Genomic DNA, 24,942 nt, shown 5'->3' with positions numbered 1-24,942 from the left:
ACTTTATGATGTAAGGAGTGAATTCGTATGCACCCTACGCGCATTAGAGGGCGCATATTCTTAGCCTCTGACAGTAGATCCGTTGGGGCCATATAATCGGATGTTATTCCTTTTAGTGCCCGAGTATATTCGCAGATACCCGTATTCACCTCGAAAACCCATGGATCCAGAAGATATAAAAGTATAATTACACATGGTAAGATTTCAGGTTTTTACGACTGAGAGTTTGAAATAGGCCATCTTCTGGGATGTTGAGCGCTGCGGTCTGGTAGACGCTGAATGACGTTAAGAGGTGCTTGTTGCTTCCTTTATCAGGGCGATTACATGGCGCAATAACTCAAAGACAGTCATCTTCATACTCGCCGCCGTGAAAACGTGAAATCTCACCTTAGCAGTGTCTAAAATGAAAACGTAAATTCGGCCATGACAATTTGAGGGGCACATAATAAGGCCCACAGGGCAGTAGTAACTCAGTTTAAATAACATCACCAATCCGTGAAAAAGACACCAAACAATGAGACTAGTTTATTTATTATTTATAAATTATATTATTTTACACTGTAATCGGTACTTGCATAACACTTAAGAATATAAAACACTTATTTGCATAATATTAATTTTTATGAAAATAGAAAGTAAAATTGAAATATTTCTTGGCGCCTTAAACTGAACGCCAATTTAAACTCGAAATTCCTGCAGAAGTCATTAGAAGGAAACACAGAGAATAGACATCGGTGTAGCATTCATGTGGCAAAGTGGACAAAAAGTGACCAAATTCGACAGTGGGCTTCATTACCCGCGGGTACCCAGAACTATAAGTGAATCAAAGACATGAGGAAGGAAACATCGAAATAAGGCAGAAACACCGAAGGAACGTTGTATCTCGTTGCATTCTTACAGCCGCTCGACTGAACGGTTTATTGGTTACAGAATGCGAGTAATTAGGAACGTGTAATTGAAGAAAGAGAAGACGTTCTCTCTCGGCTGGTGGAGGAATGTGTTGGCACTGGGAGGCAACTATGCGGCAAAGAGGATTCACCACTCGCATCCCGGTGTTATGAAGAAACAAAATTAACACTCAAATAACCAGCCTTTTATAATACTGGCATCCCAGCAATTACTCCATTCACACACAGAAGAAGGCAATGGCAAACCACTTCTGGATCATCTGCCAAGAACGTATATGAACAGGTCCCAGTCCGAGAAAAGGATCGAAGGATCCTGTTCATATGGACCTGTCGTCAGACAGAACACTAAATAAATAATAAGATGAGGTGGTCTAGCGGTTAGAACGCTGGCCTTGTAATCCTGGGGTCTCGGGTTCGATTCCCGGCGGTGCCCGAATTTATAACTTGTGTTGGGCAAGGCCGTGGTCTAGACATCACGGAGTTTTCCTCCGGGGGCTTCCCCGGTTTCTCCATGGCATCCCATTCACACACAGAAGAAGGCAATGGCAAACCACTTCTGGATCATCTGCCAAGAACGTATATGAACAGGTCCCAGTCCGAGAAAAGCATGGAAGGATCCTGTTCATACGGACCTGTCGTCAGACAGAACACTAATAATAACATATATACTGTCGTAGGTATTAAATGGGTTTAGTTACCGTCTGCACCAGACAGAAGATACGTAAAGTTAAAATTCATCTCTGAGTCAGATATTTAAAGCTGGTTCATATCTCTGTATCTCTGAGACTAATTCTGGTAAAAATAATTTTTTGCCGAATAAAGAACGAAAATGGAACTGAAATGCACATGACACCATATTTGTTCATGATAATAACATTTTAATTTAAAAATACTGTAGTGGACGTTTATCCAAGTAAGTTAAAATCCTCCTATGTTGCTTAATTTTTGTTTATCCGAGTAAGATAATAAAATATGTAAATATTTTAGATAAGCTTAAAAAAGTTGTTTGTTATTTTATAAAGCAATTGTTAAAATTCTCCGACCTGGGTTAAAATTGAGATGGTTAAAACATTCCCGAAGACTGCCCAATATTAAATTTAATTAAAATCGGGACACCGTTCTTCACCTAATTCATGTGAACGATGGAAGATGGTCCCATTCTACGTCACTTCAACAGCCGATGAACACACTTTTACCCACACTGTGTCTGAGACTGTGACATGAGACCGCTATTAAAATGTAATTAATATTATGAAAGGAAAGCATTCCTAAGTTGTTTCTCCTCACCACGTAGTTTTCTCTCTGCCTACGCGACTGGGGCTACGCACTCAGAATTCCAATACGAATGGAACAGTCATGTTAAACAATGGATTGCTACATTCCCACTTGGGAGATACGTTAAAATACTGCGTAGATAAAGCAACAGTATTGAGATAAAAGGGGTAATTGCCATGCCATTCCTCGATGCCTGCACACAATCCGGAATCTTGAAAGACTTAAGTATCGATTCCTAATTGGATTGTTTTGTTTATCTTTATAAGCGTTCATACTGAAATTGCAGAAAATTGGTTATAACTTAGACATGCCTGTCCGTCTGTCACATGTACCAGCTCAGGAACCGCTAATCATATTTTAATTAAAACTTGTACCGGAGAATTTTACTAAATAATACCGGGCACATTACATGAAGACCAGTATATGTTCCTGTTGACTAGAGTTACTTTCGGGGACAATCCTCAGCCAGACACCACCTCCAGAAAACCACGTGGAACAATCTCAAATGGAATGCCCTGACGTTATGAAAAAGGCAGGCAGCCAACTCAAATTTAATTAATCCCAAACAACACTGACATCACTGATACAACTCAAAAAGATCACAAGTCCTTTTGACAGACAAAAGGAAAAATCCATTACTTACGTATCCAAAAATTTAAAATAAAGGTGAAATACTGAACGAACGAATTAGCTTCGTTTTGCTGTACAAATATTTTCTACGAAATTTTAAAAAAGTAAGTAATTATACTGTGGGCACACGCGACGTTGACGAAAAGTACCAACAGACTCAAATTCATTACCAACTCAGCGATCGAGATACTTAGAATGGGACAGTCTGAGAATTAAAATGCACAAAATTTTGGAAGGGAAAAAAATCGAGGCGAAACGCTGAATTTACTAGTTCCAATATCGTTATGACAGGATGACGTATTGAGAATTTTAAAAACGCGAATACTATAAACGCCCTGCAGTTACAACAGCTACAAACTTGGACCCCGATCTGCTCCAAGTTTGTGACACAAGCCTCAAGGTAGACGCCCGTATCTTGTACTGCCATATGCGACCTAGACCCCTCGAGACTACTCACGCGCCAGCAGTTTTTCCTTACTTATCAGCAGTTCTTCACAGACTGCCTAATCACTGCGCCAATAAGTGGAATGGTATTATCCCTGGAGTAATTATAGCTGTTGTGGTCTCTTATTTAACATAATGATATTTTATGTGACAATAAAATGTGAACACTTTCAGGCAAAGACTCGTGCAAAAATATTTGAAACCGCAAAATTAAAAAAAATTAACCGTTATAAATTTAACTTATGGAACTTTACAACATTTTATTCTTAGAATGGAGTTAAACCCTGAGTAAATCGTAAGCTACACGCGTAGCATTTAACGTAGGAGCAGGTGGCATACTCTGTTACCATCGAACTACAAAGGATTCAGACACGACCTTATGCTATTAAAGACGTAAATAAACTTTACGACAAGATGTGGTTTTATTTCAGAGGGACTAGCATGATGATTAACTTTGGGTCTCACGGTGGTCTAGCGGTTAGAACGCTAGCCTTGTAATCCTGGGGTATCGGGTTCGATTCCCGGCGGTGCCCGAATTTATAACTTGTGTTGGGCAAGGCCGTGGTCTAGGCAACAGGGAGTTTTCCTCCGTGGCATCCCAACAATTACTCCATTCACACACAGAAGAAGGCAATGGCAAACCACTTCTGGATCATCTGCCAAGAACGTATATGAACAGGTCCCAGTCCGAGAAAAGGATGGAAGGATCCTGTTCATATGGACCTGTCGTCAGACAGAACACTAAATAATAATAAGATGAGGTGGTCTAGCGGTCAGAACGCTGGCCTTGTAATCCTGGGGTCTCGGGTTCGATTCCCGGCGGTGCCCGAATTTATAACTTGTGTTGGGCAAGGCCGTGGTCTAGGCAACACGGAGTTTTCCTCCGGGGGCTTCCCCGGTTTCTCCGTGGCATCCCAACAATTACTCCATTCACACACAGAAGAAGGCAATGGCAAACCACTTCTGGATCATCTGCCAAGAACGTATATGAACAGGTCCCAGTCCGAGAAAAGGATGGAAGGATCCTGTTCATACGGACCTGTCGTCAGACAGAACACTAAATAAAATACTACGGACACAGACGGGTCTGACAACGGGGATCCTCTGATCCGTTTATAAACTTCTAGTTTTAACGTTGAATAACGTTTATAAAATCACGGTACATTCGACGGAAACTGTAAGATGTAAGGTAACGCTCGTGTAGGCGTATGCGAGGTGGAGATGCAGGCCCACAGAGAAACTGGGTGGGGGCTAGCTTCTCGCTCCGGCCAGACCCCTGGAACCCATAGCATAGAAGGGTGGACGAGTCCTGTCCTGTCGGGGAATCGAAGCCCGGTCGTCTCCTTCTCGCAACCCAGTTTCAGGCTTCAAGTTTAACAGCCTACTTATGCGTAGTCTTTAAATTTTATTGTTTAGTTAGACATTATTTCATGTTTGAAAAATTATAGAATGGGATTGGGCAGTGAAGGATTGTTTTCAAAACCCAGCAAACTTTCCAGGAACTGCGCGTATTTTATGACAAAGTTAAAGTTTGAAGTTGCACCGTTTTTTTTTAGGAAAGGAACACGAATTTATGTGGGGGGGGGGGGGGGGGGAAGGCTGCGAAACAGAAAATGCTTAAAACTGAACTCTGATAACTCTTGAGTGTTTTGCCTAATGTAGGCTAAAAAGTGTCAGATTGAAAACCAATTCTGACACAGATTAAAAGATCGCTGTATTGAAATCTGTTTCACTTAGGAATTAGGTAGTGAACTCAGCTCGCCAATAGGAGATGGGTTTTGTTAATTCAAAGACGTAAACACTTTGCGCCAGTCTGAAATATATTTGGAAGTCTGCACTAAACTGTTCATGTCTGTAGCTAAATTGGACGACTTGCACGATTCTCATTATATTTTCCCTATTCTAGACATGGAGTTTAAAAATATTGTATATTTTAACCCGTAATATTAATAAAATACTTCGAAAAATTCATCTCAACCTGACTCAGAGACGGATGTATAACCTCGATTTGAGTATAGTGATGTAAACTTCGATTATGATACTTTAAATATTTTTAAGAAATTTAATTGAATCAAATATAACAATGAACATAAGTCATAAACATGTATAACTGTTATAAACTGTTCAGCATTTATGTCGTCTTCAATTAGTTACCAAAGCCTAATTTGATGATAGTGCAGGCAGTTTTTATTTGAGTTTGAAAATACCGATTGTGGTTTTTTCGACGAACGTATCTCCTCCAACGTCAACGTAAGTCACTTCAACTCTGATGATGGAAGCAACATATTCTTCGGAACATTTGGTAAGCAGACTTAAGACCACACGACGTCACAACACTGAAGACCGAAATCGTGAGAAAATAAAATCTCATAGACTTTGACAATGTCTACGTCCGAACGTATATTTTTTTATGTCTTTAACGAACTGCTAACGAACACACGTATAAACAAAGTTAGACCCGGAGATAGGGTTTAGCTCTATCTATTGAACCCAACAGAGTAGGTACCTGAAGACGGAGATAGAAACCCATCTCCGAAACGTCGTTTTTTCTATTTTATTATTTTACTAGGCGATGGAAAATATCCAAGGAAATTTTTATTCAAATAACTCACCATCGTCACGAACTTTTAGATCGGTGTACGTTACAGACAAAGACAATGCGATCAAAGTGTTCTGTCAAACGTCTGTACGATCCGTAAGTCAAAGATTTAATTACGAATTTAAACAGGAAACAGCCTATTGCCTGAAACAGCTTAAGCGATGGTAGCAGTGTTAATAACAACCTTCCTCGATACCTACATCATGGTGATGGGCGTCAGACTTTAACGTGTGTGGGTCCATGCGAACTGCCTGAGGTCCATAGGCGGATACACTAAAGTTGCTACCTGGGATGGTCTGACATGTTCCCCTCAGCACCACTACACAGAAACATTGTCCATGATCCATTATCACCTTCTGGCTTTTGAACTACAAATCCTTCTTCCCTCTTTACAAAATTTATGTGCCGGTATGCCCTTTATCCAAACCATTCATTCGCTCCATGGGTGGTCGATCTCTGAAGTTTCCGCCTCTCCCATCCCTACTTTCAGTAGTCGACACAGAAAGACTTGTTTCTTCATATCTCTTCAATTCACCACCAACATTCAGCGAAATAAAAACTTCAGACTGATAGATGTCGCTTTTCTGGGTTGCGACGTCGTGTAGACTCGTAGATACCAAAGTTTCGGAGAAACACACGTTCTCGATATCAAATCTCGAAGATAGAGGGACGTTCGTATCGACCTACGACCGCAATCCCTTCATCTCGAGCGACCGAGAAAAGTTTTGTAAAATATACGATGAAAATGATAATGATGATGATCTGGATTTTGACACCGTGTAGATTTGAAGGTAGACCAACATTTCGGATGAACATACTGTCTCAATCTTCGACGCTGGTAACTATCCACGAGGCTAGGAATGAGTATGTTTCTCCCGAAACGCTGGTGTCTGTCTGCGACTCTACACGGCGTCATAACCTGGAAGATAAAATATTCTTCTTTGTCCCTCAAGTCCCAGAAATGTACCAAAGGGCCAAAGTACACCTGCAGCTGAAATACGCGTTCGTTCTACTCATTTATGGTTGCCAATACAATGTTAGATGCCTAATAATATCGATTATTTTCCAAAAAATTTCGAATTTATCTCTGAAATTAACTCTACCATTACACACAGGTACATAACATGTCTGGGGAGAGGGGAGATTGCTTCCCCTACCCTCGGCCCCTCACTTCCAACATCCACGATAATCCATGGGCAAATAAAACCATAAGCCCTATAAAGTGAGAATAAAAGACAGTATACTGTACTCTATTCACCATTTTATTTGGGATCAGCTGGAAGTTTTTAATATAAAATCTCGCGTGTTTAAGCACCTAGCAATGGCTGCTTACATCGAATACTACAAAAATAATGTGAAAAATGGCTATTCGTATATTTACTAGACGTAGGTCGTAAAAGGAGGCCTCGGATTACATTCCAGATTAACCCATGGAGCCACATATGAGCACCCGATGGTGAGGTGACGAAAGACGATTTTTATCACTTCGTTTCCTCAATCATGTGTTCATCGACAGTCCAATAGCAGCCCGCTTACTCGATCCGCCAATCAGAACCATTACATCCAATTCACCGCCTACAACCTGCCCTGTACAAGCCTAAAAAAAACCTAAACAAAAACATTCACCCTGAAGATGGCAACTTCAATGTTCGCCGAAATTATGGATAGATTTCAAAATTCGACGTGGCTCATCCCGAAAGCCCAAGTTTTACGAATTACACTCACTCCAGCAGACTAGCACAGCGGCGGATAGAAACATTACGTGATTCACTGGGAAAGCAGATAAACTGGCAACACGTGCTCCGAGGCGGACAGCTGCGAGCTCCGATTCCATCTACTGCAGTTGTCCAGTAAGAAGTGCTTTTACCGGGGTTAGCATTCGACATAAAAAATTAGAAGTCACAGATAAACTATTTTTTTACACTATTCCGAAGTATCGCTTCAGGTCTAACTGCGCCGACTGATTAACAGTCTACGCGATAGACACGTAAAAGAACGACCGCATGGCAGGAATTGTCTTGGACTGTCAACTAGTTTAACCAAAACACACCATAAATCCACAACTTAACGTTACTATTAGACGCTACTCACCAATGGCGTCGCCGTCAGAGCAGACCGGGAGTTTTCTCAGGGCCACGAGCGTCTGTGGCCAAGAAGTCACGCCTGGAACTTCCTCCTGCTGCAGCCCGCAAGGCTCCCCAGGAGATATTTGATATTCGCACTCCTGCAAGAAGTTGGATCCATTACCTTCTACCAAGAAGGTTAAGGTACTTTGTTCGGGGCTCGGAGATTAACAATCTTCCAGACATGGGTCGTAAGCCCATAGTGACGTTGCGGGCTTCCAGGGGACCGTAAACATCTGGGTCATATTTATACAAAGGCGTTAAATTTTTAGGTATCTTTAACGTTCAATTGAATAAAAATTTTCTTGGATATTATCCATCGTCTAGTAAATATAAAACGTAAAACGACGTTTCGGAGATGGGACTCTATCTCCGTCTTCTGAAGATAATATCCAAGAAAATGTTTATTCAATTGACTCTTCACCATCGTCAAGAAGTTTTAGATTTGATTTCTTTAACGTTCATTAATAATTATTTTTTAACACTGCTAAACCACATTTTCAATAATTGTTAGTGGTTCGAGAAACATTTTTGTTAACGTCAAGTGAACTTCAGAATAAAACAGTTCGAGAGCCAGTAATTTAGAAAACGTCTAAGTCTCACTGCCACCTCACGAACCGATCCGCCGAGTGACTGATCTTTCATTGCTCAATACGAAACGATGATCCCACTAGCTGAGCGACTAGAAGATTCTGGAGAAAGACTTCCACGGAATTCGCTGCAGATACAAGACGCCGATGGACATTTAATTTCCAGGTGCGCTGTCGTCGTCTTCAGTGTTTCGTCATGGCGTTGAAAGGTAACGTGCTCTAGAGCAAGGGGGTATCTACCCTTCTCCCTAGACCTATGCATCCCCTTTCGAATCCTCTTCTGTTACAAAGCACGGAGATTTGCATGAGAAGCCTACCACTCCCCCTTAACCCGACTTCATGCTTCATTATTTGTCAGTTTGGATTTTTTTTTATAGTTTATGGTTGTTGGGGGCAACGGAGCAAGAAAATGCCAGCGTTTGTCACATCAGATAACCGAATGGATCTTGTCTCATTGTTGGACGCTGGATTACTAGGGGTTGCCTCGGGGGCTGGACCCACGTAACAAAGCAGTTCCCCTTCTCCTAACGCGCAACTGTTTCCAAGTACAGCCCTCACAGAAAGTTAAGTCGTATCCTTTTTTTTTTGGGTGGGCCAATTCTATTGGATCGCAGGGCACACGCGTCTGGCCCATACATATGGAACAGAATTCGCCCTCACAATAGCCGACATTAAGCTTACATGAGTAACCCATAACACAGGCGGTGATGGGGTTTTCAAGGGATGACCATTGTACGGGATTCGAACGTCAATTCGTTATCATAATACTAATGAGATTACTCGGTTATCCCTCTCGAAAATTCTGTCTACATTGTACAGTCTCTAAACAAACATAAGGGAACACAATTAAGTAACTTAATTCAATACAGAATTAGCATTATCCTTCTATAAAGTCGAGTGGTAACTATATATACCACTCGACTCCTCCTTTACCCTGTATTTTAAAGTTTCGTGATTCTCAGAATGAACAGCGGACTGTTTCGTTTACCGTCATCAGCCAAATGATCTTTGGAATCATTAAAACCTTGAATAGCGTGCAGCATATTGGAATATAACATCGTGCATACAAACAGACAAAAACATTGTCACTGATGATGACGTCTTGAGGTCGAAACTGAATTTTTAAATATTATTTAGACGAAATTCGACTTCATGTGCCTCTGTGCGGATTTCACCCGACGTCAATATGACAGAGTCGGGTTTTATTACGAACATTTATAGCAGGGGTTCGAAACCCGGGACGACATTTACTATGTTTCAATGAACCGCGGGGCCACATAATATAAATGACGCAACGTGATCGTAATTTATTTAAAACGTAGCCAGGCCTATTACTGCAAACAATTCCACAGGTCACAGTGAATGTAGAATGTAGAATGTAGTGTGCTAAAACGTTCAGGGGGCGGGGTTGGGATAATATTCGAGTAACTTTCAGGTGCAGTAGAAACCGTGCTGGGTCTTTGGCCCCTACTGAAAATGGGTATGAGAACTTTTGTTAGGTCCACGCGTACTCGACTGCAGAGGAACGGACCACGGCGCAACATTCCAAAAGACATCCACGTTCATCTCGCCCAGTCTCGTTATCATACGACCGTATTTAAGGATTCGGTAACGTCGGTCAAAGACCAGAGGAAATATCATTATTTATTCCTTTACCCTTGAAATAGCCAGCCACGGTGGTCTAGCGGTTAGAACACTGGCCTTGTAATCCTGGAGGTCTCGGGTTCGATTCCCGGCGGTGCCCGAATTTATAACTTGTGTTGGGGAAGGCCGTGGTCTATGCAACACGGAGTTTTCCTCCGGGGGCTTCCCACCGGTTTCTCCGTGGCATCCCAACAATTACTCCATTCACACACAGAAGAAGGCAATGGCAAACCACTTCTGGATCATCTGCCAAGAACGTATATGAACAGGTCCCAGTCCGAGAAAAGGATGGAAGGATCCTGTTCATATGGACCTGTCGTCAGACAGAACACTAAATAAATGAAATACCCTTGAAATATCTTACGCGGCAGCGACAGAAGGTCTCTTTCCCTTCACATAAACCATCGACAAAGGCAGTCTTGGTGACACGCCGCTCCTCAAGTCCAACAGTTTAACCTATATTTTAAATTTATATATAGAATGCAACTTCTCAGGAAGGCATGACGTGTCCTCAGGTTACAGATGTCGAGGGTCTCTGCAAATGTCCTAAATACGTAGTCACACAGTCAACCGATAAAGACAGAGACCTCCAGTTTACAGGCCGAGGGACAATGGGGAGGAAAACCCTGGAAAATCAAACTGGGGTTCTTGTATAACGTAGTAATAAATGAGGTAAGAAGTTTTCAGGGCGGTGACGATGGCTTTTGGCATCGCGTAGACTCGTCGGTAGATGGAAAACGTATCTGAAAAAAAACAACAACTGAAGATGGGGACGGCATGTTTCTTCGAAAAGCTGCCACCTACCTGACGCAGGCCACACACCGCGTACGCCGCGGCGCTGTCGAATCTGGGTTCGTCGTGGTCTGCCTTGTACCTGTGCAGAGTCAGCAGGTAAGTGTTGAGGGTGGAGCCGGTCGCTGTGTGCTGCAGGTACAGGGCGATCCTGTTGGGACCGAGCCCCAGCGTCGTGTTCAGGGCGCTGTGGAACCGACACAACACGTTTTAGGCTCAGCGTCGTGTTTAGAAGCGATTTAACGTCTTCATTTCCATATACCACCTCTAAACGTCGTGGACGACTATTATAAATCTAAAAAAAAGCAGTTCTGGTTCATATCTGGGAGAGAAATTTGTCCAGCGGTCGATTCGTGTGGTTAAAACTCAGTCCCTCTACGAAGATGACGGGGAATTCGTCTTCGCCCTACGCTTACTGAATTCCCCGATCGTTGTGAACGAGTGTTTCGCACTCGTGATATCTTATTTCAAACCTCGGTTAGAGGAACGGTCATTTTAACTGGAGGACTTGTAGTTTTCCTCAGTCATTCTAGAAAATGCTGGGAAAGTATCTTAAAATCAGGCCACGACCTACTTTCATATTCCTTCTAATTCATTAACCGTCCTATCAGTCCACGCTACGCGTTACAAGCAACTGACGTCATTAAATAAATCACAGGTAAATAAATTACGTAATTCATAATCATCTTACCATTCAATGGGAAAGAAACCGTTAAACAAATTAATCACAAAGACTTGAGGTATAGTGGCCAGTGTTTGGTTCTTGTGGTCACGTAAGAGACCACAAGAATAAGCTCCATGGATAGTTTAACAAAGTGTATTCTTAATTATATTACTTAGATATGAACAGACCAATATTTCTGAGAAAGTGAATGTCCAGCGTCACTTGTGACGTCTTACGTCATGAGACACGCGGCGTAGTTCATCGTCTCGTTCATAGATCACAATTTCGCGTGAATATCTTTTCTATTGTCTGTTGTGTAGACGACATTTAACTTAGGATCGTGTCAAATCGCGGGCTTAGAAATTAGCGGTGCTGTAGCCACGTTTAACGACGTAGTTTAGCTCAGGCATTTGAACGAGGCATGACGTAAGCATGCGTCATCTTAAATCCCTTCAACGCATTTACGTGTATTATACGTATTAAGCCTACTTTTAATACATTTCGCCTGGATCCACTTGCAAATACACGAGCCAACAAATATTTCAATCGCTTCTTAAGTGTTAAATATTCTGTCTGAAGATAAGGGCCTGTGATTGCAATCCTATTTTCTCACAACAAACGCTTCTCCCGCAACTGACCACCGAACACTGAAGCTGATTGGCTGGCGCTCCTGCCAATTACTCACAAGGTCATAGCTCGTGGTTTCATAAGTCCTTTCCGAAAAATTCTAAAATAGTTCATTCTCTTCCTACCTTATCCTTCCAATTCCATTACTCATTAATCATTCGAAGCAGGAAATCTGATAATTTAATGAGTCACTTCAACCAACCATCGGAATCTTCTTTTAACAGCAAATTTGTTGCGGTATTTACATCAGCTGTATCGCACTACATCTATTAACCATTTATTGTAACTACAATAGGGGACAGCTATTACCCTGACACCTACCGCCATTTAAAATAACTGTAGCCAGTCTCGGTAGCTCGCTACTATACTTACTGAGTAGGTCCCAGGCGGTGCTCAAATCGCGTTTGCACGTTACAGTGCAGAGGAGTGGCAATCACTCGTACCATAGTGACGTCATATGACACGTGGGCACGATACTCCGTCCATAGAGGGGTGAATGGAGGATCCAGGGCAACTGAGGGCTGCAGATCGAGAGACTTCAAGTAGGACGAAAGGGCTTCGTCTGAAAACAAATTCAGAAGCACTCTGGATAGTTTTTGGTATGATCCCAAGAAAATTTATTAAGGCATTAATGAACAGACGAGTAAGAAAAGAAAACAAAAGAAGGTAGCCAGAAAGGAAATGACGTCATTTATTTTATGACGAAACAAAACGGACCCTTAAGTTACCTTGCGAGCAGTTATCTCGTTTCTCAACCACGTTCTGGGGCTGCGCACTTTGAAGGTTGAAGCTGAAACACGATAAAACACGTTGATATGATAATTAAACAGAGAAGTTATATGTCTTGCAACTACGATGTGGGCCTTAGCTGTGAGCCAAAAATCATACCTGCAGAAGGCAGGATCATCCAGTGGCGTAGCGCGACTTCTTTTTTTTTTGTGGGGGGCGGGGAGGGGAGGCTATAGCTTACTCATGAACTCACGTGGGCTGCAACCGTGAGCCACTTGCGTAAGAATACTCCTCCTCTGCCTCGGGCTCTGTTTCTGGGTTCGGAAATGTTTCCGAGACGTCAGCACTCCCGTGTCGTGCGCTGTGTATATGTTCCAGGCGCGTCTGTATTCCGTGCAGATCCGAGGTGCTGTGCCTCAGAGTCTCCCTGAAATATTGGAAGAGCCTAACAATTACGTTATTTATTAATTGGATTTCTCTCATTAATTTCGTTCTCACTTTCGAAATCCATCCTCAGTTCCACCATCTACTTCTGATTATTACCGACGACATTAATTTTCCGGGCGAACCATCGTTTGAAACTGTGACAAAGTTCAAATATTTAATCGCGGGCAGAAAAAAAATAAAATTACATTAATGAATATATTAAGAAGGAAATTAATTTCGTGAATGCTTACTACCACACAGATCAGAATCTTTGCCTACGTCTGTAATCTACAAACGTAAAAATATAACCTAGAAAACTTGATAAATTTATGCGGTCACGTGACAGGGGTCGGGACAAATGAGCTTCTGAATTCGTACTCATCGACGGACACGTGTAAAATAGAAGATTCTGTCGTCTGGTGCAATTATCGAAAAACTTGGTCACCTGAAGAGGGAATTGACGCGCTGGAAGACGTTGTTCGTGTCCTGGAGCATGAGGGCCTGTAGTTCCTGCAGGTATCCTGAATATCGGCTTCCTGATGGAGTGGGGTACAGACGCCTGAAGTTTCCTGTATTGAGCATTTCTCGTCGCGACGCGAGAAGCGACGCCAGGTCATCTTCGGTGAGACACAAGTCGTGGGAAATAAGGCACTGTAGTCCTGTCACCCCTGGAACACGCGTTACTGGTTCGTCATCGCCCAGGGTTTGAGGTTTCGACGTCGGCGAATCTGAAGATGACCGTCTTCTGGGTTGTTGCGCCGTGTAGTCTGGTAGATGTTTACCGACGTTTCAGAGGTCCTCGTTGCCTCCATTATAAGCGGGATCCTCTGAAACGTCGGTAAACTTCTACCAGAATACACGGCGCAACAACCCAGAAGACGTCTTCATCTTTAGTTTGTGATTGTATTCCCTGTCCACAGCCACTCAAGGGATCGACGTTTAGGAGCTGACACTAATTTCTGTTTCACCTCTGACGAACTGGAACTTTGTTTCGTGCAAAGTCCTGGTAGCTTATTCTGCAGAGGCCAAAGAGTATCTTATAATATAAAGCAGTTTTAATTTCTAAATAATTTTCGCGAGCGAAGAACACGTTTATGTCTTTCATCGCATTGTATTACAACAGTGATCTAGGGCCACAATGTTATAACAATGGTCGTGGTTAAACATCGCCTTTAATAACTTTCCTGTCCTGACGTAATCGCCCGTGACGTGGAGTAAAGAACATCTGGAATTTTGTTACGTATCGGCAAATCTGCCACGACTTAAAACACATCTTAAATCCGGTTGTTGCAGTTGATTGTTATTATTATTCTTTGTGTTCCTTAAGTTCTGGGTTCAAATTTTGGCCCGATGATAGATTACACTCGTATTTTTTGTAATTTCCGTAGTCTGCCCAGTCAAATGTCGGAAAAGATGACTTCTTGTTCAAGTCCATTCCAATTCGGAATTCACGTAACATTATACCCTCGACATAAGATGCCTAGATTCTGAAAAGGCGTTGTTAAATCAACAAAACTATCAAAATAACGCTGTCGGGATTCGAACACGTAATTCCCGGAGACGAGTCATGATTACTACACCTAAGTCAGTCCGGTAGATGAAATTGACTCAAAATACTGTATCAAGACCATAACTGCATTAGTCTGTTGTAAACTGCGATCGAAATCTCTCAGAACTCGACTTAAAATATTTATTGACATTTGCAATTCTGTATAATTCGATTAGATTAATAAACACACAATATCGATGTGGCTATACACAATCCCGCGTCGCGTCATCCCGTTCAATTGTCTTTCAACAGTGTAAGGACGTATTTCTTTCACAAGTACGACGAGCGTCCACCGTCGCGTCTCATTCTTACTTAATTTGCCAGTCAAGTTTAGGAATAAACTTCCCCGTGCCCTTACGTAAAACAAGGAAGTTTCTTTTTCTGACGAACCATTTCCGTCACTGCTAAAACTTCTCACCAGCTTTCAAATGCTATCTTTTTCCGATGTTAATGCAATTTATTTCTTGAGAAACATAATAAATATCAGGAATGGGTTGTCACCCTACGTAATAACTCAGGCTGTCGGATTAAGTGCGGTTAACAAGCGCTCTGGAGGTCAGTCAAAAGGCTCCAGACCTCTGGAGTGTCTCTACAGAAATTCTCAAGTGACTCAGTAAACATGTCCCACCAGTGTTCAACGCCTCAGCAGCCACCTGAAGGGAGTCGAACACACTGCGATGGACGGAGTCTGTGGCGAAGAGGAGTTTCATCGTGTCCGAGAACAGTGACTGCCGGACAATGTCCCGCGTCCGACTGCTCGTCGATTCGGCAGTTAGAGGGGCAGACGGGGCTGAGTTGTTGAGGGAATCCACCCCTAAACTAGGTTGTCCACTCACCCCCAACACCACAGGGTAAAATGACGAATTGTACATGATTTCCACAGCCAATAACTGGAAACAGTTCTCGCACCTGCGGATTATAACACAATTCGATCAGGGACTGAACCGGGTCTTCACACTACTACCGCGTCGCGATTTGATGATCCCTCAAACCAGCCCAGTCCGCCTTCGAAAATCACTGGCCGACAGTCACGTGTTCGCAGTTAGACTTCACGGCTAGACACGCTGACATGTACGCGAATGCACGCTTCAACGTCTGAATTTCAAACGAATAGCTTATGACAGCGCTACATTTATTCCGTTCTAACTGGGGCTTACTACGTCAGAGCCAGGGATCATTAAATCGAGACGCCAGTACAACGAAAAAACATTAGCTGATTAAAGAATAAAAATTTTCAGGGTCCTAATACAAACGAAGCATTACGAAAGGTGGGAATTACATTAAGCGTCACTATTTGTGCTACATGACGGAAAACAGTTCCTACCTCAAAGAAAACACACACGCCTCCTTTAAAAATATCGATATGTTAATGTTATTTACAGACTTTATCGTTGTTTGTTCAGAGAATTCTATGGGTAAAATAGGGTTACTGATTTTTAAAGCACGTGGTAAATATTTGTATCATTGTACTTTCACGAGTTATTCACCGGCGACAAATTCTTCCCCGCATCCAACATAAACATGTAATTTGTGGTCATGTGAATCTGAACCTGTAATGCACGTGTTCCCCGGAACGAGAGTCCGTTTCCTTGGCGGTAGGGAGGCTCGCGATTTCCACCAGCAAGAACGCCTCTGCCCCCAGCAGCAGGTGGACCAAAAGCATGTCTGTATTATCGAGAGCCATCTTGACTGTGCTGCTGCCTTGGGTGGCCGCCACATGGCGCCACAGCTGTGACACTAACCACCATTTCCCCGGGATCTGAAATGCAGAGCAGACGGAATGACAACGAACACAGTCGACTGTTGTCGAAATCGTAGCCACAGGCTGTATTTGGGTCGACACGAAAATTATCTTCGATGTTACGTATGACAGTTGCAAATATATACAAAACAATTCTGAGTTCGTAAAGGTTTGTTCCACGCTGTTGGAGATAAAACGCCAGCCTTGAGAATGGAAGCTGAGATGTTTACCCAAAACGTTACAACCCGAAATACCACCACGCATAACATAAACATATTCGGTTCTGACATCCTGCAGACTCGTAGCTAGGCGATACTTTGCCCTGAAGATTGATGTAGTACGTTGAATCTACTGACGAGTCTACACGGTTTCAGCACCGTCCTCAGGAGTAGAAACCAAAAATCTCACAGAACGTGTCTTAATTCTCGAAAATTACTTCGCATCAAAATCTTTTGCCGGTGATAGTGAAGCATTTAGCATTGACAAAAATTTCCAGGCACAGGAAGTGAAACGTCCGACGTCGGACATGGGTTCAACGTGACTTGACGGAGGCCACAAAACTGCGCTGCTCAAAGAGTTCTTTGGCGAGCGCATTGCCGGGCGTGGCCTCTGGCCACCGCGATCTCCAGACCTTACCCTGCCAGATTCCGTTCTATCTGACATGCCAAGAAAAATCTTATTTTAACAACTCGCGAATTTAGAGGTGCAGATAGTGAACATATTTGACAGCAACGTATTAAAACTCTTCGCGATGTTGCACGAATCTCTCTATAAAGGGCGGATGCTTGTTTTCGAGGTGGTGGACGTTTTCAGTATCTGCTTTACAGCTGGTAAGTCCTCGATAACAGGTAACAAGTCATTTGCTTCTAGTTAGGATCGCGTACTAAACTGAACACTCAGCAGATCCGATACCTGAGATTCTCACGGTGTTAAAGATACCGATTGTGACAGTTTATGGTCTTATACGTGGTTACTAATGTTCCTTCGAAACACTGGTAACCACATACAGGGCCACGAAACGCAGTGCATCCACTGTAATATCTGGTGAGGAAGTCTTAGACCAGAGTGTTTAAACGTCTACAAAAAACTTTGTAAAAAGATTTAATTTACAAAGTTTATAACAATATCATCACGATCTACGTCTCTATCTAAAGACAGGTTTTACCACAGCAATTCTTTCGTCGGTCGTCCTTCAAACACCCTCGAAGAATATTACAATTTCGATATCGCATCGTTACTGCATTATGCATTATTAATACGCGGATTTATATTACAATTAGCCGTAATAACAGACCAAGCCTGTAAAACCTTTCTAAGCCTCCGTATCATTTCTCCAATATTTTAAGAACCCGCCTTCCTGTCGATTAGACTAAATGGTATAAGAATTGCTATGTAGATTATTTCTATTGTAATGTAGACGTATCATGGGGGCATTAGTACATTCTATCAGTCTAGCAATGCTTCATCGATTCTTCATGCTGTCCGATTTGGTGCTACGCCCCCACGACGTATTACATTAGCCGAAGAGCAAGGTACCCACATGTCCCAAGCCATCGTCAACAAAGGAAACAAATTATTAATGCGTCCACATGTAAGGGAAATGACAACGGTACAATAGACTTGTATTAAAAGGTTTTATATAATATCCGATCGACGCTAAATAAATGGAATGATTAATCGCGCAATTGCATTGTGTACATCGGGATAGAAACTGCTACGTGTTGAGATTCCTTTGGAAATGCGGGTACAATTTCGCTAACAAGATTCCAAAATGATACACAAGCGACGCCCGGATTTCATTAGCGATCTCGCATTTAATCGCGGAAATTCGAGTGAATATTTTCTTTCATATCTTCATTTACCTCCTGTCCTCCATTCTCCCGTATTTATTTCCCATCCCTTATAATTCGTATTCATAAAACTTGTAAAGTGTGCCTAATGGTTGCGGCACTTTTAAAATACGATGTTTTGTTTTCGATCGATCTGATGATGGAAGCAGTAAATGACTTCGAAACGTCGGCCAGTTTCTGTAACACTGCACGGCGTAACATCCTAGATTACTTTACTCTTGATAGAGTTCAAGCTTCACTTTCATACAATGGACTCGGTTCTCTCGACGAAATGGCTTTAACAAGATTGAGATACAGAAAAGAGATAAATCAAATTTTACCTTTCTGAAGTTGTTCTCTTCTCCTTGCCGGAAGTGAACGAACCCTTCGCCGTAAAGGTAGGCCCTCAGCGGAGCTACGGAACTTACTAAAACGAAAAGCTGGACGCTTACTGGAACTCCCAAGACATGGAGCTGATTTGGGAGAAACTGTTGTACTATAAGTTCCTGGTTCTCGGAGAACCTGAATTGACCAAAAAAAATGGGGTAACGTAATAAATTATATTTAAATTTGATTATCACAACAACAACAAAAAATGTTGCAAAGGGCTATTGGACAGAAAATCCATCCAGTCTTTGCTAAAATAAATCGATACATACTCCTTGAGCCTCACTCTGTTGAAGAACTGCATCGTTGACAAATGCTCCAGCTTCCCTTCTGGCACTGACGGCTTCAGTAGCCACGAGTTGTTGAACCCTGGACCGTCTGCAGTGTTGAGAAACTCTTCATACTGATCTGGCAGAGCGAAGCAGGTAGGTGCAATGGGGCGATACATTAATGCCGGCAAGGAGGACAGCTGACTCGCAGTTCTACACAGACCCGAACGCCTCCAGAGAACTCTTTGGACTCCCACGATTCTGTTAACTCGTTGTTGAGGTCTCATGGTACGGAATCCCGTTCTGGAGAAGCACTCCGGTTCCCCGTCAGAGAAGGCGAAACACAGCAACAGTGTCCAGTTGGTGAGGTGCTCTGGAGAGAGGCAGAAGTCACTGTTTACTTATCTACAGAGGGCGTAGTAGGATGGCTTCAATATTCGCGCTATAGGCTATCCGCGTGTCATCTGATTCTCGTGTCTTCAGAGACATGATAATACTCGTGGTGTAACCACAGTCTACGAGTTGATGACGATAACGGTGGAGGAGACATGGTCCTTCACATTGAGGCCGTAAAAGGGTGTTCGGTACGAAATACTGACGGTGACAGTGACATTAGATGGCGGAATTAAAAGCGACAGGGAACACTCTAAAAACCGGATAACAATCTACCCGATTGCCAATTTTCACTTGAAATTCTTCATAGATTGAACCCAGGTTTCCACTATTATAAGTTAGTCACTCAGGCAACTTCAACCTAAATTAATCAAATAACTACATTAAATCATTGACTAACAATAACGGGAACTTCATACATGAAGACCGGTATGCGCGGATACGTGTTGAAGTGCCTGGATAGTCATCCGCGTGGTTAATCTGAAGTCTGCAAATCCGTAGTCGTCCACAATCATATTGGGGGAATCTTTCGCTATGACGTAATCGCACCAGACATCCCTTCCACGCGAAGTTCATCACGTTCAGACAATTCTTCTGTCACTGGGGCCATTTGTAAAGATCACATTCTAACAAACGCGTTAAAATGTTTGTGTTACGGGTACATTTTAGAATATGTTCAGCTGCAGAGAAGCGACGGTCAGGGAAAATGTGGAAAACGCATAGAAACAGTGTTCTTCGAACAAGAACATGCCTTGTGATACACGTCTCAAGTTTGGACGATGATGCTGTTATCGGGAATCTGTTTATAGAAAACTCAGAGCGGTTGTGGGTGCGTCGGGGTGTTTCTGGGGTCACGAATCGGGACTGCTCTTCACACCCTTATCAGTCGGTGGCCAAAAGCATTAGACTTGCCGGTACTTAAACTGAATTCATGTATTTTTAGCTGCTGGGACATGAAATATCGTAACATAAAACGTGCACTTAATTCTTCCAACGTCTTCTGAACGCACCTCAAAGGGGTGATGATAGCAGACCAAGATTTCATATCGAGTATGTCTGCACAGACGAACTACCGAACACTAATAGATACGATGTAAAATCATCTTAGAATTCAGAATACTTCTAAATGGTTTATTTTAAAATGAAATATAAAGTTTTTCTCACTCACTGGTTCCTGTTTCCAGCTGTAATGTTATATTATTTTCTAATTCTTAATGTGCAACTAGGTATGAAAAAAAAAGACCATCTGTACAGAAAATTATATATCTCAATATAGCATATTTTACCACGTGCAGGTCGATAACTTTAATATTTCTCAATTGAATAAAAATTTTCTTGGATATTATCCATCGTCTAGTAAATATAAAACGTAAAAAAACGACGTTTCGGAGATGGGACTCTATCCGGAGATAGGGATTAGCTCTATCTAGTGGGCCCAACTGTGTACGAACCTGAAGACAGAGATAGAGTCCCATCTCCGAAACGTCGTTTTTTACGTTTTATATTTACTAGACGATGGATAATATCCAAGAAAATTTTTATTCAATTGACTCTTCACCATCGTCAAGAAGTTTTAGATTTAATATTTCTCAAAATTCATCTATTAGATGCACATCTATCGAGTTGCAGCTAAAATAATAATTTTACAGCCCTGATAATACCACTTCGGAATAAACTCATATCTTAAGTCATAAGTTTCATACGAAAAATCCACATCAAATGTAATCTTAAGAAATTAAAAAGTTTCGTAATGTAAACACCAAACTTTGGGCAGAACTCATGAAGGTGTCCACCATCAGTCAAACCGCTTCGGGAACACGATTATAATCGCGATATTGCGAACGTCTACCGTAACTGACAAATATTAAAAGGGACGTTACCTGTTTTAGAAATATTTGGCATACTGGTATCTTCTACACGAACACTGAATCCATGGTTGCGTAATATGCGGGAGTACAACCCCACAGCACGCTGTAGCAAGGCGCGGTGCCCCTTAAACACTGCCAGGGGCTGCCGTTCTGATACCTGATAGCTCTCCAGCTGCAATCACAAAAGGACACTTACTCACACAAAGACAACGCAGTTCATACTGATCTCAAAAAAATTACACAAGCTCTTGATTTTAAGTTTCTCACGGCGACGATAAGGATGTGGTTGTCCGTCGGGATGATGCTGAGTAAAGTCTGGTACATACTGACATTCCAGATGAGATTATTCTATCATTTCCTTGATGATGGAGACAGTAAGCATCTCTGACTTTTCGGTAAAGTTCTTGGAAATGACCGCGACCTTATTCGCCTTTCCCTGTTCACAGACTTCATCATCCTCTCACGTCGCAAACCCAGAGAGTATCTGCAGTTGACACAGTAACGTATTAGTCAATCAAGCTAAGTAATATCTGACACAAGGTCCTTTAAATTACGAAAGATACGAACAGCAAACAAGAATGCTGTTTTACGGCGTCCTCGTGCGGTTAGAAACTTGAAGCTGGGACAGCAATACATCATTTTCGCAATCTACTGAAGTACCTACCACCTCGATAACTCTTTAGTCGAGGTTCAGAACAAGTTTCATATTATCCTTATGGGATCCTTCATTTTTTTTAAAAAAAAAATTTCAGGCTTTACGGTTATCCGAGTGTTTTTAAAGTCGATAATTGGATTTCTTCAGATGATAATCCTTCAGTCTCTACCAACCAGCAGTAGCTAGTTTGGCTAAATTCATTCCTAAACGAACATTTATACCATAATGAGGTTCATTTTTAGATACGAAAGCACAAGGTGATACAGAATGTTCACTGTAAAATCGAGATAATTTAGTTACGTTTGTAGAATACCTTGGCTTCGAATTTCGTGTCTTCTGTGTACCTGGATAGAAAGGATGCAGGACTTTATCCAGTGTTTATATATTCAAGACAGCGATAAGTTTGATAAAAGAAATAGCATAAACAAGGTTGTACGGACGTGAAACTTCATCTGTGACCCCGAAAGGATGTCCAGGAAAATATTTGAACCTAAAATTCAGAAAGTAAAATACACCTGGAGAAAACCACGTATGCATTATTAACCAGAGCTCATTCGGTTAATGGAATGAAGAAATATGAAATGGACGGAGAATGTAGCGTGCACAAAACATGAGTGTAACTTATAGTTTTAATATTTGAAAGAAAGAGATCACTTGAAAGACTTTGACGTACATGGTAGAATAATATTAAATTGGGTCACAGACAGACTGTGACGATATGGACTGGGTTGCCCTCACACAGAACAGGCGGCCAGTGGCGAGCTCTTATGAACACTGTAATGATCTTTAGGGAATTTACTCACTAGCTAAGAGACTGTTAGCTTCTCAAGACAGACTCTGCTCTATGGAGTTAGAGAGAACGATGAACTGAAACAGATCTCACACGGAACGGCGAGGTTAATTCATTCGTATGTATCGAGAACCTGCTTGGATCGGTCAATTCCTGCATAAAACTGTTGTCACATTTACGAAAAAATTAAGAATGTTCTGCTGTAGGGGGGAGGGGAGGCAGTAGGAGCTGGGCAACGGCTGCAGTGGCCGGTTGATACATGTGGCGTCCTCCACCCACACGCCACTGCCCTTAATCTGCAATCGAAATTAAAATCACGGGCAAGCCGTGGAGCTCACTGCTGCCATCTAGCGTTGAAACGCAAAACCAGTATGCTTTTTTGTTCCACACTAATCCACACACTGGGTCCTTTTTATACTTGAAGCTCGAATCTTTCAACGAAAACCACTCAGAAGGGAAGATGTGTTCGTACAAAGAAGGAACAGTCCTGAAAATACTCCTCCCTTTCCTTTGTATGGTTTAAACCTACAATAGAGTTTCTAACCCAGTCTTCCGTCTGAAGAATGGTTCCTTACGTGGTGACCGTAACTCCAAGATGATCATCTACTCTCGTCGCAGACAAATGCGTCTCTGGAAGACACAAAAACCTAGCAGCATCATTTGGGTGTTGGCAAACGATGCTTTTTTGTTAGTCAATTTCTTTGTACGAAAATGGATCATACTTCTAGCTACTTTTCTCATGTAGATTACTTGTGCCATGGGTTATGTAGTCTTGGCAACGTAATTTTCACAACAGGGAACTTCTTGTAACCCATTACCCCTCCTGCTACAGATCTCTTGCATTTATATTCCTACTTCCTGTCGTCCTCGCGTGCTTGAAGCTTTCTAGCTTCAGGGATAATTCGATTATGATTATTACGACTTCTTAATCAGAAATACAGAAGTGGTCACCACTTATTTCAGTGCAGTGTTCCTTGACTCAGTAATGCTGATGTCAGGCAAATTAATATATCTTACTTTCTAACAATTATAAGAATTTGACTGAGATTACATATCGCATGCATAAATGCTGGTAGTTTAAACTTAATTAATATCTCACTTCCTGTAACGGAATGCTAGCCTATTAGCACTGCAAACGTCTGAGAAAAACTTAGAATATTGGATATTCCGTTGTTTTCATGAAACAAAAGTAACTGATAGATTTTTGAAATCTGTTATGACTGTCCAAGTCTTATATGTGAAGTGATAAATGTAATATCCTGCCTGTCTTTCTGTCTACGACGTATTAGTTACTTATGAGTACGTTCTGAATTATTTCTACTTAGTTAAGAAAGGAACTTAATGTAACAGAGTCTTTGTTAGCAAATTATCTTCTGCTATGAACCCCAAAGGTTCATCACCATTATGGGCCCTTTCCTTAAAGGACTGAATCAACTTTGTAACTAACTACACGCCTTGTTTATCCAACATCTATTTTCATATAATTCTCCCATGTACGTCGAAGTCCCCCATAATAGACTTTTCCGACAAATATTATGCACGTGATTTGTTGCACATAAATTGTACACGAACAATTTATCTCACCCACCTTGATTTAGTCACAATATTTAGTAAATTACAAAAAATAAAGTTATCCATCACGGTGCATTTTCCTACAGCTTTTTTTACTCGATCCACTTATTGATCTAAATACGAGGCGCGTCCACAAAGTAAGTTTCCCACTCGTCCCACAGCTAGCAAACCTTATATTGCGCGAAGCGACTGTGCGTACGTGATAGAGCAATGACGTAGCATGGCGCATGCACTAACGGCACTTCCCGCGTTCTCACAGTAGCATCGTTGCAGCTGTTGAAGATGGAGGTTCTTATTCCAGCTCCCGCCGACTGTGAAGTGCGGTCAGTGATAACGCTAGGCCGCACACGGCTCGACGGACAGCAAGTCTCCTGCAGGAGTTCAGCTGGGAGGTGTTTAATCATTCACCCTACAGCCCGGACCTCGCTCCCAGTGATT

General features: G+C 42.0%; 1 protein-coding gene across 4 annotated transcripts in view; it reads right to left on the bottom strand.

Annotated features, from left to right (window-relative positions):
* LOC110832575 (cadherin-like and PC-esterase domain-containing protein 1) overlaps positions 1-24,942 on the bottom strand; it is a 270,092-nt gene that overhangs the window by 62,538 nt on the left and 182,612 nt on the right. For all 4 annotated transcript variants that reach the window (XR_015537108.1, XM_087356053.1, XM_087356054.1 and 1 more), the window contains 11 exons: positions 21,500-21,659; positions 19,230-19,599; positions 18,912-19,092; positions 16,551-16,759; positions 15,629-15,909; positions 13,897-14,119; positions 13,279-13,452; positions 13,025-13,086; positions 12,669-12,858; positions 11,018-11,192; positions 7,948-8,080 (listed from right to left, as the gene is read on the bottom strand). Coding sequence is in view for 3 of the 4 variants with exons in the window: in XM_087356053.1 (XP_087212179.1) it covers positions 7,948-8,080; positions 11,018-11,192; positions 12,669-12,858; positions 13,025-13,086; positions 13,279-13,452; positions 13,897-14,119; positions 15,629-15,909; positions 16,551-16,759; positions 18,912-19,092; positions 19,230-19,599; positions 21,500-21,659 (2,158 nt within the window). In the remaining variant the exon portion in view is untranslated. The remainder of the gene's footprint in view (positions 1-7,947; positions 8,081-11,017; positions 11,193-12,668; positions 12,859-13,024; positions 13,087-13,278; positions 13,453-13,896; positions 14,120-15,628; positions 15,910-16,550; positions 16,760-18,911; positions 19,093-19,229; positions 19,600-21,499; positions 21,660-24,942) is intronic.

Source organism: Zootermopsis nevadensis, unplaced genomic scaffold, assembly GCF_977971745.1.
Source record: "Zootermopsis nevadensis isolate Lab colony 2312 unplaced genomic scaffold, Znev_1.0 Znev_ptg000025l, whole genome shotgun sequence".
Classification (NCBI taxonomy): domain Eukaryota; kingdom Metazoa; phylum Arthropoda; class Insecta; order Blattodea; family Termopsidae; genus Zootermopsis; species Zootermopsis nevadensis.
Note: the sequence above shows the minus strand (reverse complement) of the source record. Positions and strands in the feature narration are given on the sequence as shown.